The 20,893-nt window shown below is 36.4% G+C and overlaps 1 protein-coding gene across 1 annotated transcript; it reads left to right on the top strand.

Moving 5' to 3' along the window:
* The first annotated feature begins 3,241 nt into the window (after positions 1–3,241).
* LOC138348732 (uncharacterized) lies at positions 3,242–7,399 on the top strand. The gene is made up of 6 exons (XM_069298306.1): positions 3,242–3,533; positions 3,750–3,953; positions 4,290–4,688; positions 5,415–5,521; positions 5,663–5,896; positions 7,193–7,399. The coding sequence occupies exons 1-6, from the start codon at positions 3,242–3,244 to the stop codon at positions 7,397–7,399; spliced, it is 1,443 nt and encodes a 480-aa protein (XP_069154407.1).
* The last annotated feature ends 13,494 nt before the right edge of the window (positions 7,400–20,893 follow it).

The following is a 20,893-nucleotide window of genomic DNA, read 5'->3' as shown; positions in this document are numbered from 1 at the left end:
CTTTTTCTTCTCTCTTCTCTCTTCTCTCTTGTTGAAAGCTATCTCAAAACCTCTCTTATGTCCTAATGTTTTTCAAGGAAACAAAACTAATGCGAAATTCAATTTTTCTCTGAAGACCATCCTCTATTGATATAGTTGTGCCTCTCCTCCCAAAGTCAAAACCAACTACAAATAGGATTACAATTCCAATCTTTTTCCTGATAAAATTGGAAACAAAATAAAGAGAAAAATTTCAATCCTTTTTCAAAGAGGATTAGGCATAGTGTCCAACTCTAAGTCAAATACATAATTCGATATCAGAACCGGTGAAACACATTAAAGACTTTGTTGCCACCAAAGCTGATTCTAAATGAGAATTTTCTATACTAGTACAAACAAACATAAATCATAAAGGTCATATATCACTTTCTCTTTTTACCATCATGATTAGCTAGACCATTTCATCATCAAGAAGTGAACCTTTTCCTCGACATGACACCTTAAACTCAGGTATACCAATCAACTTTTGTAACGACCTGTTTAGTCGTTATGGGCAGCAGAGTTTATTTCTAGTAATAGCTGTCTAGGTCGACGGATCTCACGGCGGATCGTCATTGGCAGGACAGACCGTCGAGGGGATTTCGTTCCAATACACTTAGACTCTGGAAAATTGGGTACTGAGAACAACTCTCTGAACTTCGCGACGAAAGAGCAGGACGGACCGTCGTAGGCACGACGGACCGTCACAGACTCTTTAATGAATTTGAGTCTCTGAACTCTGTGACGACTCTGCAGGACGGACCGTCGTAGGCATGACGGACCGTCACAGGCTACGTAACCCTGACTGGGTCGGATTTCTGTTAAAAGTTTTAAGGGGTGTTTTGGACTATTCCTGCTTATGATTATAAAGTTAGTGGTTTAATGTTAATAATTCAATTACTTGGGGGTTAAAAGAGATAACCTTGAAATAAATAGTGGGTTACTTTTACCATCTTTTATACTTGATTATATTATAATTAGGGTAAAAGAAAAAGAGTTTGAATAAGGAAAAATAGAAAGAACGGAAGAGAGGGACGAACGAGCGAGAGAAGAGAGAACGAAGAGGAAAGCAAAGACCTTGAGGAGTAGTTTGCGTGATCACGAATGCTTCGGTGGAGGTAGGTTATGGTTTATGCTATCTCATAGTAAACTCTAAATAGCGATTGATATGTATTGGGTAGTATTGTAAAGTCTTCTATATGCTTAATTGTGTGATTGCATGATGTGATTATATAATTGTAATGAATTAGCATGATGAGGCTGTGAATCTTAAACCTTAAAACCTCTCTATTAATGATGATGTCTTGGCATAAAGGAAGGTCGATGAACTTGAAATTAATGAGATTAGAGGATCGGGTGTCACAAACCGACACGTAGTATTAGGGGATCGGAGTGTCACATTCCGACACCAGGATAGTAGGGGATCGGAGTGTCACATTTCGACACCAGGATAGTAGGAAATCGGAGTGTCACGTTCCGACACCAGGATAGTAGGGGATCGGAGTGTCACGTTCCGACACCAGGATAGTAAGATGAATGAATTTTGATATATGCTAATATAATCAAGTTTGAAGAACCTAATTCCTAAATGAGAATGGTGTGGAGGCTTGAGTCCTCATAGATGTGCTTGGGTTGTATCCAATGGTTATGGTACTTGTTGTTGTTACCTGTTAAGTATTTGGTTGGTTTTATGTTATTATCTGATATATATTGCTTTCTATTTTGAGTTGGCCGATGATACCTACTCAGTACTTGTGCCTTGTACTGACCCCTACTTTTATGTTTTTTTTATTATTTGTGGAGTGCAGCAAATGTGCCATCGTCTTCAACTCGTCCTCAACTCTAGCTAGTCTTCATCGCGCCAGATTTCAGGGTGAGCTATTGTTCCTACCTCGGACTGGATTCTCTCTCAATCATGTCTTGATGTCCTTGAAGTTCGGACATGGACTATCTCTTTGATTTATTTTAGCTTCCTAAATACTCGTAGATTTAGTAATTTGAGGATAGAATGTTCTTGTGGTGATGACTTCAAGATTTTGGGAATAATAAGTATTAAGTTTTAGAAGTTATTTATTGGTTATATTAATGAGTTTTAAGTCTTCCGCATTATTTTTCTATTTATTATGGTTGAAATGTTGGGGTTTAGATTGGTTGGTTCGCTAACATAGGAGGGTAAGTGTAGGTGCCACTCGCGACTCGTTTTGGGTCGTGACAAACTTGGTATCAGAGCATTAGGTTCGTTGGTCTCATCACACAAGAACGAGTCTAGTAGAGTCTTGAGAAACGGTAGGGGGGCGCTTTTACTTTTCTTTGAGAGGCTATAGGACTTTAGGAAAATTCTATTCTTTCTTTCTTTCGTGCTATTACTTGGATCCAATTGGTATCTAGGTGATACAAATTGGTATCTGACCATCTTCACTCTATTTCGCAGATGGTTAGAACTAGAGCAACAACTGTGCCAACACCAACACCGGCAAGACAAGATGCGTCTGAGCCATCCATTGGGGCTGTAGCTGGAAGAGGAGCAGTGGCAAGAGGTCGTGGTAGAGGTTGCGGGAGGACGTCCTCTAGAGGAAGAGGACAAGCACCTGGCCCATCTAGTACTAGGGCGGTGACTCCTCCACCGACTGAGGAGGTATTAAGAGAGGGTGAGGAAGGGGAGAATGAACAAGTACAGAGTGAGGAATTATCACCCCAACCTACCCCAGAGATGATTAACAAGGGTCTTGCTTATCTTTGCGGGTTATCTGATCAAGGCCAGACACCTCCAGTGTTTTCTGCACCAGCACCTCAGGTTCCAGGAGTACAACATGCAGCTGCTGTGGCTCCCCGCATGGATGCCTCATTGGAAATAGGCACGTTTCCTCGGTTGACTACAGGGCCTATAATGACAAGTGATCAGCACGAACTTTTCAGTAAGTTCTTGAAATTGAAACCTCATGTCTTCAAGGGTGCTGAATCTGAGGATGCCTATGATTTTCTGGTTGATTGTCATGAGTTGATACATAAGATGGGCATAGTGGAACGATTCGGTGTTGAGTTTGTAACCTATCAGTTTCAAGGAAATGCCAAAATGTGGTGGCGATCGTATGTTGAGTGTCAACCAGCACAGGCACCACCTATGACTTGGGCATCATTCTCTAGCTTATTTATTGAGAAGTATATACCCCGGACTTTGAGGGATAGGAAGAGAGATGAGTTCCTGAGCCTAGAGCAGGGTAGGATGTCGGTTACTACTTATGAGGCTAAGTTTCGTGCATTATCCAGGTATGCCACCCAGCTTTGCTTCAGTCCAAAAGAGCAAATTCGCCGTTTTGTGAAGGGATTAAGGTCAGATTTGCAGATTTCAGCCTCACAGGTAGCTGCTGCGGCAAAATCCTTTCAGGAAATGGTAGATTTTGTGATAGAGGTGGAGGGGGTGAAGCCAGACGACTTCACCATGGCATCGAAACCTAAGAAGTTCCGCAAGGGAGGCGAGTTTAATGGTTCTTACTCCAGAGGACAGGGTTCAAGAGGTTACCCAGCCCGACCTATTCAATCTTCACTGCAGGCTGTAGCTGGGGGTCCACCGCAGACCGGTCAACATTCCTCTGAGTTTGGAGGTTACCCCCAGACTTCATCATTCTCACAGAGACCTATGCTTGTATCCAGAGAGTGTTATGGATGTGGGGAGACTGGACATATTAGGAGGTATTGTCCAAAACAGAGTTACAGACTCCCAATAGTCAGAGGTAGAGGTGGTCATGGAAGAGGCCGTCATTCTGGAGGACGTGGTGGCCGAGGTAACGGTGGTCACCAAAATGTCTGGGGTAACAGGCAAACTGGAACTACTGCAGCGCAACATGGTAGGGGCAACGGGCAGACAGGTGATAGGTCCCATTGTTATGCTTTCCCTGGGAGGTCTGAAGCGGAAACATCTGATACTGTTATCACAAGTAATCTTTTGGTTTGTGATTGCATGGCTTCTGTATTATTTGATCCTGGCTCCACATTTTCATATGTATCTTCCTCATTTGCTACTGATCTTAATTTACATTGTGAATTGCTTGACATGCCTATTCGTGTTTCTACTCCGGTGGGTGAGTCTGTGATAGTTTAAAAGGTGTATAGGTCTTGTCTTGTAACTTTTGTGGGGAGCAATACTCATGTAGACTTGGTTATCTTAGAAATGGTTGATTTCGATGTTATTCTGGGTATGACTTGGCTTTCTCCAAATTTTGCAATCTTAGATTGTAATGCTAAAACTGTAACATTGGTCAAGCCTGGGACAGACCCGTTAGTGTGGGAGGGTGACTACACTTCCACTCCAGTTCGTATCATCTCCTTTCTTCGTGCCAAGAGAATAATTAGTAAAGGGTGTTTAGCTTTCTTGGCACACCTCAGGGACGATACTACACAAGTACCTTCAATTGAGTCGGTTTTGATAGTCCGTGAGTTTCTGGATGCGTTTCCTACAGACCTTCCTGGTATGCCACCAGATAGGGATATTGACTTTTGTATTGATATGGAGCTGGGTACTCTCCCCATTTCCATACCCCCTTATAGAATGGCTCCCGCTGAGTTAAGAGAGTTAAAGGCCCAACTTCAAGAGTTGTTAAGCAAAGGCTTTATTATACCAAGCGCATCCCCTTGGGGTGCTCCTGTTTTGTTTGTGAAGAAGAAGGATGGAAGTTTTCGGATGTGCATAGACTACAGACAACTGAATAAGGTAACTATTAAGAACAAGTATCCTCTTCCTCGCATCGATGATTTGTTTGATCAGTTACAAGGTGCTTGTACCTTCTCAAAAATCGATTTGAGATCTGGTTATCATCAATTGAAAATACGGGCAACGGATGTGCCAAAGACTGCTTTTCGGACCAGGTATGGACATTATGAGTTCTTAGTAATGTCTTTTGGGCTTACGAATGCCCCTGCTTCTTTCATGAGCTTGATGAACAGGATTTTTAAGCCATATCTGGATCTCTTTGTCATTGTATTCATTGATGATATACTGGTATAATCCAAGAGCAGGAAAGAACATGAGGAGCACTTGAGAATTGTATTGGAAATGTTGAGGGAGAAAAGGCTTTATGCCAAATTCTCCAAGTGTGAGTTTTGGCTAGATTCAGTGTCCTTCTTGGGGCACGTAGTTTCTAAGGATGGAGTGATGGTGGCTCCTTCTAAGATCGAAGCAGTGAAGAGCTGGGTGAGACCTACTAATGTTACAGAGGTAAGGAGCTTCGTTGGTTTAGCTAGCTACTACCGTCGATTTGTCAAGGGATTTTCTTCTGTTGCTTCCCAATAGACAAACTTGACTAAGCAGAGTATTCCATTTGTATGGTCGGACGAGTGTGAAGAAAGCTTTCAGAAGCTCAAGACTTTGTTGACTACTGCACCAATTCTTACCCTGCCAGTGGAAGGTAAGAATTTCATTGTTTACGGTGATGCATCCTACTCTGGTTTGGGTGCAGTGCTAATGCAAGAGAAGAATGTAATTTCTTATGCCTTGAGGCAATTAAAGGTGCATGAACGTAATTATCCGACCCATGATTTGGATTTGGCCGCCGTAGTAATTGCATTAAAGCAATGGAGACATTATCTATATGGGGTTAAGTGTGAAGTCTATACGGATCATCGTAGCCTACAGTATGTCTTTACTCAGAAAGATTTGAATTTGAGACAGAGGAGATGGATGGAACTACTGAAGGACTACGATATCACTATTTTGTATTACTCAGGAAAAGCTAACGTTGTGGCAGATGCGTTAAGTAGAAAAGCAGGGAGCATGGGAAGCCTAGCTCACTTACAGGTTTCCAGAAGCCCATTTGCTAGAGAGGTTCAGACTCTGGCTAATGACTTTATGAGGCTAGAAGTAAATGAGAAGGGAGGATTTTTGGTTTGTGTGGAGGCAAGATCTTCCTTTCTTGACAAGATTAAAGGAAAGAAGTTTACTGATGAGGAACTGATCCGGATCCGAGATAAGGTGTTGCGAGGAGAGGCTAAAGAAGCAAAAATCGATGAGGAAGGTGTTTTGAGAATTAAGGGAAGGGTGTGTGTACCCCGCGTCGATGATTTGATTCACACTATTCTTACAGAGGCTCATAGTTCAAGGTATTCTATACATCCTGGTGCAACCAAGATGTATCGTGACCTAAAGCAACATTTTTGGTGGAGTAGAATAAAGCGTGATATTGTTGAGTTTGTTGCTCAATGCCCGAATTATCAGCAGGTAAAGTATGAACACCAGAGTCCTGGAGGGACACTTCAAAGAATGCCCATTCTTGAATGGAAGTGGGAGAGAATTGCAATGGACTTCGTGGTTGGTCTTCCACAGACAATGGGTAAGTATGACTCCATTTGGGTAATAGTTGATAGGTTAACTAAGTCTGCTCACTTCATTCCGGTTAAGGTGACTTACAATGCACAGAAGTTAGTCAGGCTCTATATCTCAGAAGTCGTTCGGTTGCATGGAGTTCCACTTTCCATCATATCAGATAGAGGTACGCAGTTTACTTCTATGTTTTGGAAAACATTGCATGCTGAATTAGGTACTAGGTTGGACCTTAGTACCGCATTTCACCCTCAGACCGATGGTTAGTCCGAGTGAACGATTCAGGTTTTGGAAGATATGCTTCGTGCATGTTTGATAGAGTTTGGTGGTCATTGGGATAACTTCTTACCCTTAGAAGAGTTCTCATACAACAATAGTTATCACTCAAGTATTGATATGGCCCCATTTGAGGCAGTGTATGGAAGGAGATGTAGGTCTCCCATTGGTTGGTTCGATGCATTTAAGATAAGACCATGGGGTACTGACCTTCTGAGGGAATCGTTAGATAAAGTGAAATGCATTCAAGAAAAGCTTTTAGCGGCTCAAAGTAGACAGAAGGAATATGCAGATCGAAAGGTTAGAGATTTGGAGTTTATGGAGGGTGAGCAAGTTTTGCTGAAGGTTTCGCCCATGAAAATGGTGATGTGGTTTGGTAAGCGAGGTAAGCTTTGTCCGAGGTACATTGGTCCATTTGAAGTTCTGAAGCGCGTGGGGGAGGTAGCTTATGAATTAGCCTTGCCCCCAGGGCTCTCAGGAGTGCACCCGGTATTTCATGTGTCTATGCTGAAAAGATACCATGGGGATGGAAACTACATCATTCGTTGGGATTCAGTTCTTCTTGATGAGAATTTGTCTTATCAGAAGGAGCCTATTGCCATTTTAGATAGAGAAGTCCGCAATTTGAAATCAAGGGAGATTGCATCCATCAAAGTTCAATGGAAGAATCGACCGGTGGAAGAGTCCACTTGGGAAAAGGAGGCTAATATGCAAGAACGATACCCGCACCTGTTTACAGATTCAGGTACTCCTTTTCGTCCTTGTTTTCTTCTTGTGATTGTTCGAGGATGAACGAAGGATAAATTGGTATCTATTGTAATGACATGTTTAGTCGTTATGGGCAGCAGAGTTTATTTCTGGTAATAGCTGTCTGGGTCGACGGATCCCACGAAGGACCGTCGAGGGGATTTCATTCCAAAACACTTAGACTCTGGAAAATTGGGTACTGAGAACAACTCTCTGAACTTCGCGACGGAAGATCATGACTGACCGTCGTAGGCACAACGGACCGTCAAAGACCCTTTAATGAATTTGAGTCTCTGAACTTTATGACGACTCTGCACGACGGACCGTCGTAGGCACAACAGACCGTCACAGGCTGCGTAACCCTGACTGGGTCGGATTTCTTTTAAAAGTTTTAAGGGGTGTTTTGGACTATTCCTTCTTATGATTATAAAGTTAGTGGTTTAATGTTAATAATTCAATTACTTGGGGTTAAAAGAGATAACCTTGAAATAAATAGTGGTTTACTTTTACCATCTTTTATACTTAATTATATGATAATTAGGATAAAAGAAAAAGAGTTTGAATAAGGAAAAATAGAAAGAACAGAAGAGAGGGACGAACGAGGAGAGAAGAGAGAACGGAGAGGAAAGCAAAGACCTTCCGGAGTAGCTTGCGTGATCACGAATTCTTCGGTGGAGGTAGGTTATGGTTTATGCTATCTCATAGTAAACTCTAAATAGCGATTGATATGTATTGGGTAATATTGTAAAGTCTTCTATATGCTTAATTGTGTGGTTGCATGATGTGAATATATAATTGTAATGAATTAGCATGATGAGGCTGTGAATCTTAAACCTTAAAACCTCTCTATTAATGATGATGTCTTGGCATAAAGGAAGGTTGATGAACTGGAAATTAACGAGATTAGAGGATCGGGTGTCACGAACCGACACGTAGTATTAGGGGATCAGAGTGTCACGTTCCGACACCAGGATAGTAGGGGATCGGAGTGTCACGTTCCGACACCAGGATAGTAGGGGATTGGAATGTCACGTTCCGACACCAGGATAGTAGGGGATCGGAGTGTCACGTTCCAACACCAGGATAGTAAGATGAATGAATTTTTAATTATGCTAATATACTAAGGTTTGAAGAACCTAATTCCTAAATGAGTATGGTGTGGAGGCTTGAGTCCTCATAGATGTGCTTGGGTTGTAGCCAATGGTTATGGTACTTGTTGTTGTTACCTGTTAAGTATTTGTTTGGTTTTATGTTATTATCTGATATATATTGCTTTCTATTTTGAGTTGGCCGATGATACCTACTCAGTACTTGTGCCTTGTACTGACCCCTACTTGTATGTTTTTCTTTGTTATTTGTGGAGTGCAGCAAACGTGCCATCGTCTTCAACTCGTCCTCAACTCTAGCCAGTCTTCATCGCGCCAGATTTCAGGGTGAGCTATTGTTCCTAGCTCGGACTGGATTCTCTCTCATTCATGTCTTGATGTCCTTGAAGTTCGGACATGGACTATCTCTTTGATTTGTTTAGCTTCCTAGATACTCGTAGATTTAGTAATTTGAGGATAGAATGTTCTTGTGGTGATGACTTCCAGATTTTGGAAATAATAAGTATTAAGTTTTAGAAGTTATTTATTGGTTATATTAATGAGTTTTAAGTCTTCCGCATTATTTTTCTGTTTATTATGGTTGAAATGTTGGGGTTTAGATTGGTTGGTTCGCTCACATAGGAGGGTAAGTGTGGGTGCCACTCGCGGCTCGTTTTGGGTCGTGACAAATTTAAAGGACTAACTCAATTTTATAAGCATTTTCTTACTTAAATCTTCAATTTAGTTCACCCAAGTATACTCAATAAGACATTATTTCCCTATAAGTTTGTCATCCTAGTATCAATCTACCTTTTGAAGCATAAGATAAAATCATCAGTCCTCATTAAGAACTCTCAAGATACATTTCACAACTTAAATTTATTAGTATTGTACCAAAGATCCATCATTAAAATATTTCTTAAAAATAATGCAATCCAAATAGGTCATATATTTCTACCATTAAATAAATCCAAAGTATTATTAAATTCATTCTTAGATCAGGTCGATGACAAAATAACATATATTACAACTTTAACCAAGCAAAAATCGATATTATTGTAGTAGAGATTTTGCCCTCAATGGACTCAACAAAATTTCAATATATATATATATACACTTAATCTATAAAATCATAGTAGAGATTTTGACTTCAAAGGACTCAACAAAATTTCAATACTCACTTAGCAATCCATATATATTATGAGAACTTCACTAACTATATTTTTAAAAGTTATGGCATTCATTACCTAGTCGTTCCTTACGAACCTGTTGAATGTTTTCACCTTGACAAAGTCATTTTACTTCACCACATCGACCTCATATCCATTTAGATCCGGAGAATATATGTCTCTATGAAGAAGCTAGAAAATGCTACCCATGAAGAATAGTGCTTTCAACCTTAAGAACTTAATAAAAAGATCATACTGGTCACTAATAATTACATGTCTATAGTGAATCGTGGAAACACATCTATTTTTAAGGACGCATATTCTCTTACTAGTGCTTGGTGTTTCTAATTCTACTACTCTATTACTAATCATATGTGAAATAGAGTGACAAAGGTCAGATACAAATTTATACCACCTAGATACCAATTGGACTCAAGTAGTAGCACAAAAGAAAGAAAGAATGGAGTTTTTCTGAAGTTCTATAGCCTCTTGAAGAAAAGTAAAGGCGCCCATACCGTTCCTCAAGACTCTACTAGACTTGTCCTTGTATGATGACACCAACGTATCTAATGCTCTGATATCATGTTTGTCACGACCCAAAAAGAGCGTGAGTGGCACCTACACTTAACCTCGTAAGGGGGCGAACCACAACCAATTTAACGTACCTTAAAATATACAAGCATAACGCGGAAACTCAAATGTTAGTAATATCATTTTCCCAAACCTGAAAGTCATCACATCAACGACATCTAATCTCCAATACTAAGTCTAAGAAAGTTAGATAAACCAAAATAAAAGAATAAAATTGTATGTGTCCGAAAGTATAGGACATCATGTCATTACCAAGAAAACCAAACACGAGCTTTAGTGGATAACTCACCTTGGAACTTGATATGCGGGAGGCTGGCTAGAGCTGAGGGAAATCATAAAGTCATAGGTACACTCGCTGCATTTCATAAAAGGAAAACAAAGAAGAAAACAAGTATTGCTCAGTACGAGGCAACATGTACTGATAAGTATCATCGGTTAACCAAAAATAGTAACTAATATACCAAGAATAATAGTATGAACTCAACTATAGCACTTAACATGTGATAAGCAACAAACAGCATGAACAAGTGTCATTAACAATAAAGTAAGCACGTATTAAGTCAATTATATCAAGATTACAGATGAGGACTCATGCCTCCAAACCAAAACATTTTGAAAGTTGAAATCTTTGAGATTGAGTATGTTCCATTAATTCAACATGTTTTTCTTTTAATATTATCGTGTCGGAACGTGAAACTCCGATCTAAGAATACCATCTAGGAACATGACACTCTGATCCAAGAATACCGTATCGGAACGTGACACTCCGATCAAAAAATATCGCGTCGGAACGTGACACTCCGATCCAATAATACCATTAATTTATCATTTTATATCACCACTTTTTCATTTGTTAATAATATTTCATCGAGCCTTCTATATTCAAGGCATTAGTTCGATAGAGATGGTTTAAAATTATACATTCCACGGTCTCGGGATTTCACACCAATTAAAAAACATACGACCAAGCCACACAATCAAGTACATAGAAAACTTCACAATATCATTCAATGCATATCAGTCACTATTAAGAATTTACTATCAAATAGCATAAACCATAACCTACCTCCACTGAAGAAACGAAGTCAAACCAACTACTTATAAATGTTTTTAATTTCCTCAATGCCTCTGAACATTGTACATCTATCAAGTATATATTCATATTTTATAAGTTAACGAGTTTCTAAACACTCATATTATTTTATATCCAACCTAGACCCCAAAACTCACCTAATTTATAATAATATTTAATCAAGTTCAAACATAAGGGTAAGTCTTAATTCTTCCAATTAGCATACCTTTAAGGAAATTTGAATAACTCAATACACCTAACATTTAATTAGCTATCTTAATATCAAAGCTTGATTTATAATACCTATAGGAATTAATAAATGATGAACCTCAAACAGTGGTATACTATGGAAAAATCGCAGAAGACTATTCTTAAATTCATCTAATTTTCCAAGAACAAACAATCCATAAAATCGTAATAAACATTATGCCCTTCCAATTCACAGAACCAACGAACATGCAACAACCATTTGAGATTTCAACATGACTAATTTTAATTTTTTATCCAATTCACTTAATATAGTAATAAGAACAAGATAAATAATAAAAATTAACATCAACCTTAACTAATTTCCTACTCTAGTTTATGCTCGGCAAAGGAATTATCTGACATCCATACCTAATCACTGCCAATTGCAAAGTTTTACAGAATTTGACGTCAATTATTTATATGCTTTTATGTATTTCACTATAAGGGATCATATTATAACAAGGTAGGCATAGGATGATAATTTTAATAACAATTAAACAAGTTGGGGCATTAATTGTTTAGCTGAGTCGTCATCCTCATCCTCTTTGAAGTTTGTATATTTTGCCGACTTAAGAATATTAAACACTACTCATTATATGACTAATTATAAATATGACAAAAAGGACCCCATACTAATTTTAATGTTATTTCCTTTAACCACCAACTAAATAAATTATTTAAACTACCCCCATAGCCTAATAATTTTACGTACGAATAGTCCAAAAATACCCTTTTAAAATCTATCGGAAGAGTCATTCATGAAATAAAAAGTTTTAGTACTCACAACGATCAAATGGGTCGTTACAGAAGATATTCTATTCAGCCTAAAATAGAGGTAGTTGTTCATGTGATGACAACTACACCACATTTGATCATCTTATGTAAAACTCATACCTGCACCAAGTATTGTTTCCGTCGAGGCTCTATCTTACTTATCATGAATAACGTTCCTCTTACAATTCATAAGTAACTTCAGAGTATATTCTAGCAGTTAGAATGTCTATAATTTCCTTAAAAAAAAAGAAATTTGAAGATTAAGTTTATGTTAGTTAAAAAGAGTATTAGACTATTTTCTTAAATCAATAAAATAATTATTATTATGTCAAACAATTTGTTATACACAAACATAATAGAATATCAGATTGTATGTTTCGCTACGAGGAAAAATGACCATACAAGCTCTTAGTGGTTGTCTTTTAGTATAAGAGAATACAACACCTCCCTAGACTTATGTGTAACTGAGCTAACAGCTCACTTCCATATGTTCTCTTTTAATGTAGTTATAAAGAACAAACATAAACATTGTTGTTTCCCCTGCTACTCCACAAAAAATTCCCAATCAAAATTGAAATTTGTTGAAAAATACTAACACTTGTAGCACCATAAGTTACTTCGTATACCTCCCTGATTAACATCCCTACTATGACACATCCCTTCCCAACTTTTAGTCAGTGCATACTTTTCTAACTCATTAACCCCTTATAGAGTTAGACCATAAATTTTTCTATTGCAGTCATGACACTAAAAAGCATGACATGAATTTGCTATGTACGTAGTCAATTGATCTCAGATTAGTCAACTTCTTTAAATATGGCTAATAATCATAAAAATAGAAGTTTTATCGGGAAAGTCATTTTAAGAAAATAGGATAAGTCAATTATGTATGATTTAAAAATGAGCAAGACTTGGGGTGTGTTTAGTATGAAGAAAATTGTTTTCCTAGAAAATATTTTCCTGGAAAACTAGTAGATATTTGACTTATTTTCTCATTTTGGTTGGTACGTATAAAATATTTTCAGCCAAAAATGTTTTAGTGTTTGGTTTTAGAATAAATAAACTTTGTGAGAAATATCTTTTATTTTTTACTAGAGTAAAAAAATAATTTTTGAAGTTGAATATTTTTTAAAAAAACAAACTTAATTTTTTTTTTGGTGGGGGGGGGGGGGGGGGGATTTCTTGGTAGAGGTGAAAAAATTAAAATTTGAAGTTGAATTTTTTAAAAAAAATAATATTAATTTTTTTGAGGGGGGGTGGTAGGGGGCTAGTGGTGAAGGGTGGCGGAGGGGGGGGCTAGTGGAGTGGGTAGAGGTCGAGGGTAGGGGTGAAAAATGAAAATTTGAAGTTTAAAATAATTTTTAAAAACAAATTTAATTTTTTTTAGGGTGGGGGAGGGGTGGGTGAGTGAGGATGGTAGGGGTGAGTTTGGTGGGTGGGGGGCTGGTGGGGTGGGGTGGGGGGGTGGGGGGCTGGTAGGAGTGAGTTGGGGACTAGTAGGGTGTGTCGGGTAGGGGAGGTTGGAAGAATGTTTTGGAAAATGTTGTCTTTAAGTTTTGAGGGCAAGTCAGTTTTCTTAAATTTGAGGAAAATGAGTTTTTTTTTAAAAAACATTTGACCAAACCAAACATCAGAAATTTGGAAAACATTTTGTGGAAAATATTTTCCTTCATACTAAACACACTCTTGGTGATTGAAATATTTTTAATGTTCTCATCATCAATGTACATTATTTATTTTACAATTGTTTGTCCATATTTAAGGGCCATATAAATTAATCATCTCGACATGCATATTCGATACAATTCTAGTTTGAGTAATCTAGTAGCCCAAGATACAAACCTAAAAAATTTGACAAAAGAGAAGGCATTTTTAAAAATTTCACCAGTAAGGTAATAATATAATTTGTGTTATATGTTCACTCCAACAAAGTTATATTCAACTTACATGATGTAATATTATCTCAAATATCAACTTAAACCTTAAGGGTCATTAGATAAGAAAATCAATATAGAGATAAGGTTTAGGATCAACTTCATTTCATGTTTGGTACGAGACATCAACTAACCCATTAATATTTTTTATCTCACCATTTGTATCAAACCATCAATGCATTATGTATTGTATGATATAAGGAGAAGACAGAGTCTCAAACTAAGAAAACAATTCTTACACCCCAATTTCTGTCAAAATGAACAACTTGGACTTCTCTCTTACTCAAAATATGCACTTTAATTTACAAAAACTTTCAGGCATTTCAATTGATTAGAAATAACACAAACATTTTGCACAAAAATAAAACATTGAATTACCATTTTCTTAAGAGGAACATATGGTTTAAGTCTAACCTTTTCATAACCATTTCTCTTGTTCTTTCTACCACTGCTCCCTCTGACCCATGTTTACTCGGAAGACCATTTCTCTTGAATTTTCTACCCTACTCCCTCTATCCCTTTTTTAATTAAAAGAGGGAATGTCATACTAAGAAACTTCATTGCTGAAAATGTAGAACAAAAAGTAAGTTGAACAAAAAAAAAAGATGATGGGATAGTCATTCAAAGAGTCGACCACTTGTTAGAACCAATAAATTAAAATTGACCTTGGACTACGAAAACCATGTAAGCATCAACTTTATAAGGGAGGATTTGCCAAAATATAAACAAATACCAACCCAACAAAATAGTTTTTTTTAAAAAGAAATTGTCATAGATATTCAACAAAGGAGAATCCTGGAAGTTTAAACTCGAACAACTTAGTTATATTGTACTCTACTTGCAATGATAAAAGGAAAATATAATCATTGTAAAGCTTTTTAAGGTTCAAATTTAAACTTTCAATCATATTGATGCTTACCAGCAGGATATCGAGCATGTGAATAGTCCTTGTTCACACAAAAGATGGAATGTCAGATTAAGAAACTTCATTGCTGATAATGTAGAACTAAGAGTAAGTGTTAGTGAAAACATACAAGATAAGAATGAATTACAAGATTACAACTGAAAAATGAAAATGAAGAAAATAAATCTCTTCAGGCTGAGGCGTAAATATTTCACTCTCTCTAAGGAGATTCAAGCCTACTACAACAAATATATTCACCGGTCCAGCAGTAGTTCTCTTTGACTTGTCCCCTCGAGGATACAACAGTCTTCACAAAGTATAACTCAACAACTCTGGACAAGAGTTGAGTCCAAAGATCCAGAAATAAGAACACATCCCTTCAACTAATAAGAACTCTCTTTTAGACAAACTTTATACACTATATATTTTCTTGCGTGTTGTATGTCTTAAAACCAAATGAAGACCACCACTATTTCCACTACAAAAAGTCTTCCTAGAAATGAATAGGAAGACAAATGGGGTAGTAAATAATAAAAATAATGGTATTAGGAGTTACATAGGTTACAAAAAATAATAAAGGAATAAATAATGAAATAAAGTGAGGATAACATCCCAGTTGAAGATGTTGGCCAAAATTGTTCAACCAACATTCTCTGGAACGTTTTTCTTGTGTCCAGCAAGTACCCTCCAACGGCATTTTTGTAACCAACAAATAATGACAATAATACATATGCACAATGACTACCCAAAGTGAGTAATTAGTCACAAATGACTACCCACTAATGGCTGAAACATTCACATTCTCGTAACTCCAAATAAAGCAAAATTATTATAATAAAATATTAATAATGAAATGCTAATAAACCAAAAATCCCCCACACATTTTAATGTTAGATAAGAGAGTCAATCTGTTGAAGGAAGATAACTATGCATAATGAAGGTGTACTCTGCATTGAACCTCCACTTAGTGAAACAATAATTTTTACACTAGAGTCGTAATGGTCTCATACTTGAACTATAATTGCTTGAGGGAAATAAAATATCACTGCTCACACAAAATATTCAAGGTCTTGAGATGAGCTTTAAGGCCAGCACTTTATGGGCATGTGCTATCCCGGTTTCATGAGTGTATTTCAGAATAACACAAGTTCTCATAGGAAGCGACCTAATTCCACATATCACATAGGTGAAATCTGTCGAGAGTGCTTTCTTGTATGATTAACACTCCACCCATACGGGCTACATATATTCAATAAGAATTTTTTATCAACTCAACTGTCACAAACTATAGGAAACATTGTACTCACATCATAGGGAGGGAACAAAAAGATAGTGCATTTTTTAGCAACAAGTCATCATATGATTAGTTTTTCCCTTTGAACTTGGTAATAGGATTTCTAGTCCCCAGATTGAGTTTCCTCATATATGACTCAAGATTTGTAGGTTTCAATCCCATCCCCTCAATGTTCTCCAGTCCTTCTCTCTTGTTAAGGTCTTAGTAAGAGGATCTGCAAGATTATCACAAGATTTGACATAATCAACATTAATGGTACCATTTGTCAATTATGATCTCACATTACTGTGTTTCCTACTTATAGGTCAGGATTTACTGTTGTTATAACGGTTTTTAACTCTACCAGTTGCAGCAGTGCTATCACAATGAAGTAAAATAGGAGGAATTGGTTTTTTAAAATAAGGCATTTGAAATAATAAATCTCTTAACCAATTCGCTTCCTCACTAGCTGAAGCTAGAGCAATTAGTTCAGCCTCCATGGTAGAGTTAGCAATTATAGTTTGATTTTTTGATTTCGAACAAACAACACCACTATCTAAAGTAAAAGCATAACCAGTGGAGAACAGGAATCACCCGATAAAGTGTTTCACTCTGCATCACAAAAGCCTTCAAGTAGAGCAGGATACATTTTAAAGAACAAACCACATATTTTCATTCCTATTAAATATCTAATAACTCTTGTTACAACGTGCTAATGTTCAATACCTGGGTTGCTTGTTAACCTGCCAATTACTCCTACTACATATGAAATATGAGGCCTAGTGCATTCAGTCATATATCTAGAACTTCTGAGTATTCTAGCATATTCCTTTTTATTTATGACATCATTTTCACTTTCAATAGGAAATAAGTGAACATTTGAATCAAAAGGAGTTGTAACATGTTTGCAATCATGAAAATTATACTTTTTCAAAAAAAAATTAAAATAATGTGATTGGTCAAGGAAAATTCTCACATGTTCTTGTTATTTTTATTCAAGAGTAACATTTGTCTCACCAAGATCTTTCTTATCAAAATGGCTTCTAAGAACATTTTTAGCTTCATTAATAACCTTCATGTTAGAGCCAAAGATCAACAAATCATCAACAAATAGGCAAATAATCACATGTCAATTATTCCAAGACATATATGCATTTATCACACTCATTTGTTTTTAAACCATTTTCAATCATGCAGGAATCAAACTTTTCATGTAATTTCTTTGGTGCCTCTTTCAACCCATATTGGGATTTAGTAAGTTTACACACTTTGCTTTCTTGACCTGCTTCGATAAAACACTCAGGTTGATCCATATAAATTTCTTTATTTAGGTCTCCATTTAAAAAGCAGTTTTTACATCCATTTGATGAATTTACAAATCAAAAATTTTGCAGCCATAGCCATTAAAAGTCTTATGGATGTAATTCTTGTTATCGGAGAAAAAGTATCAAAAAATTTTAGGCCTTCTAGTTGTTTAAAACCCTTTGCAACTAGCCTAACCTTGTATTTATCAATAGATCCATCCGGTTTCAATTTTTTTTGTAAGACCTATTTACAACCAATAGTTTTACAACCCCATGGTAAATCAACTAGTTTTCAAGTTTTATTAGAAATTAGTGATTCCATTTCGTCATTTATAGCCACTTTCCAAAAAATAGAATCATGTGAATATAATGTTTCTTCAAAGTTAGACGGTCATTTTCAACATTAAACACATAAAAATCTGAACCAAAATCTTTTTGTACTCTAGATCTTTTACTTCTTCTTAACTCAAAATCATTAACTTCTTTATTTTTAAAAGTAGAACTAGAAGAACTAGCTACTGATAAAATATTTTGTTCAATTTTTTGACCCCCGCTATTTTTAGTATCAAAACAAAAATTATTTTCATGAAAAATAGCATCACCTGATTCTATCACAATATTATATTAAAGATTAAAAAATATATAGGTTGTATTATTTGAAGCATAACCAAGAAAAATACAAGTAGTAATTTTCTCACCCAACTCTGTTATATTGGGATCTATTATCCACACAAAGGCTAGACAACTCCAAACTCTTAGATAATCCAAACTTGGCTTGTAATCTTTCCTCAATTCAAAAGGTGTCAATATAGAATTTTTATGAGTCACACGATTCAACACATAACAAGCAGTAAAGATAGCTTCACCCCAAAAATTTAAAGGTGCATGTGACTTAATAAGCATGGAATTAGTCAATTCAACCAAAGTTCTATTTTTCCTTTCTGCTACTCCATTAGTTGAAGGAGAGTAAGGAGGAGTAGTTTCATGAATTATTTCCAATAATTTAACAAAAGAATTAAACTCATTTGATTCATATTCACGGCCTCTATCACTTCTAATTTCTTTCTATTTTTCTTTTAAACTGATTTTCAACTTCATGGCGATAAGTTTTAAATTGTTCAAAAGCATAACTTTTGTTTTTCATCAAATAAACACAAGTAAACTTAGAAAAGTCATCAATGAATGTGATAAAATATCTATTAGCTCCATGAGTTAGAATTCCACCAAGTTCAAACATATCAGTATGAACTAGTTCTAACAAATCAGTTTTTCTTTCAACTTGAAAATGAGGACTTTTAGTGATCTTGGATTTACTACAAGTCTCACACTTTTCAAAATTCTTTTTAACCACAGGGATCAATCCTAAACTACCTATGATTCCAACATCATGATAATTAATATGACACAAACGAGCATGCCAAAAATTTGTAGAAGAAAGCATATAAACAGAAGTAGAAGTTTTATTCATCTCAACATTCAATTTAAACATCCCATCACATGCATACCCCTTACGCACAAAAATACGCTTCTTCATATACATATTGATCAGATTCAATAATTTATTTAAAGTCTGCTTTATTAAGAAAAAATTAGACATCAAATTTTTTCTCATAGAAGGAGTATAAAGTACATATTTTAAAGTTAATACCCTTCAAGAAGTAAAACACAATTCGACATCTCCATTTCCAAGCACTTCAGTAGTGTGAGCATCACCAAGCATGATGGTTTGGGGATCCTCAAAATGTGTATATTTTTTAAGCCAGTCTTTGCCATAACAGACATAACGATTTGCACCAAAATCAGGCCACCATCCATCAACATTCTCAACCATGTTTATGTCGGTAATCACCGCCACAAAAGGTTCTTCAGTAACGTTTTCCTGAGGGTTAGGACCACATTTTCAGAATGTGCAAAATCGAGCAATATTCTCACTCTTGCCACAAACAAAGCATGATTCCTTTTCTTGAACTTGTTGATTTTGAGCTTGGATATTTTCACCATTATTTTTCTTGGGAGGTCTACTATTATTTTTCTTGAATTTTTTCTTCTTATGATTCAAATAAGTATTTTGTGAGTTCCAAGAGTAGCATTATTCGAAGTAATTATATTTACCTTCATTGTGATGTTGTTCTCTTCTGTTTATAAAAGTACATCTTGGCCCCTTGCTTCTTCTTTCATATGGATTTTCATTATCAAGGTTTCAAGAGAAGTTTCCATTTGTTTGTGAAGCATAGTTTTTTTTGAAATTCCATCCAATAAGGTGGAAGCTTATCGACTATGCCACAAAAAATATGGTTATCGCCAATTTAACCTCTTCGGACCTAATCTCTCCAACAATCATGATAAAGTCTTGAGCTTGATCTACCACTGACTTGTTGTCCACCATTTGGAAATGAAAAAATCTACTACCCGCATGTTTTTTCGATCTAGCCTATTCGGTATCATACTTACTCTGCAATGCCTTCCAAATTTTCTTTGCACTAGAGTAAGTTTTATCATAATAATCATAAAAGTTATCAGATAGACAATTAAGAATGTAATACCAACACTTATAAGAATCTCCATCGTACTTTTCCAACTTTCTCTAGATGAGAGATAGTTTCATCATATCACTCATAGAGGTGATGTCTTCTTTATTAGAATTCTTCTCAGTTAACACATAAGAAACATTGAGAAGACTTAAGTAGAAAAGTACTTTATCCTTCAATCTCTTAAAATAATTACCATAGAACCGAAATGACTTGCTAAGGTCTCCCATCTTGACATCCGGGGTTTTTTCAATTGTAGCCATGTTGAATCTCCTTTAAAATTGTTAGTGAAAACTTACAAGATAACAAAAAATTACAAGATTACCACTGAAAATGAAAATGAAGAAAATAAATATCTTCAGGCTGAGGCGCGGATATCTCGCTATCTATAAAGAGATTCAAGCCCACTACAACAAATGTTTTCACCGGTCCACCAGTAGTTCTCTTTGACTTGTCCCCTCCAGGATACAACACCTTCACAAAGTATTAGTCAACAACTCTGGACAAGATTTGAGTCCAAAGCTCCACAAATAAGAACACCTCCCTTCAACTAGTAAGAACTCTTTTTAGACAAACTTTATACACTCTATATTTTCTTGTGTGTTGTATGTATTAAAACCAAATGAAGACCATCACTAGTTCTACAAGAAGTCTTA

This window comes from Solanum lycopersicum, chromosome 5, assembly GCF_036512215.1.
Source record: "Solanum lycopersicum chromosome 5, SLM_r2.1".
Classification (NCBI taxonomy): Eukaryota; Viridiplantae; Streptophyta; class Magnoliopsida; order Solanales; family Solanaceae; genus Solanum; species Solanum lycopersicum.
Note: the sequence above shows the minus strand (reverse complement) of the source record. Positions and strands in the feature narration are given on the sequence as shown.

Coding starts and splice junctions, on each gene's coding strand:
- LOC138348732 (XM_069298306.1), top strand. CDS start 3,242: ATGTCGGTTACTACTTATGAGGCTAAGTTTCGTGCATTATCCAGGTAT. Junction 3,954..4,289: donor ATCTGATACTGTTATCACAA/GTAATCTTTTGG, acceptor AGCCTGGGACAG/ACCCGTTAGTGTGGGAGGGT. Junction 5,897..7,192: donor ATGAGAAGGGAGGATTTTTG/GTTTGTGTGGAG, acceptor TTGTCTTATCAG/AAGGAGCCTATTGCCATTTT.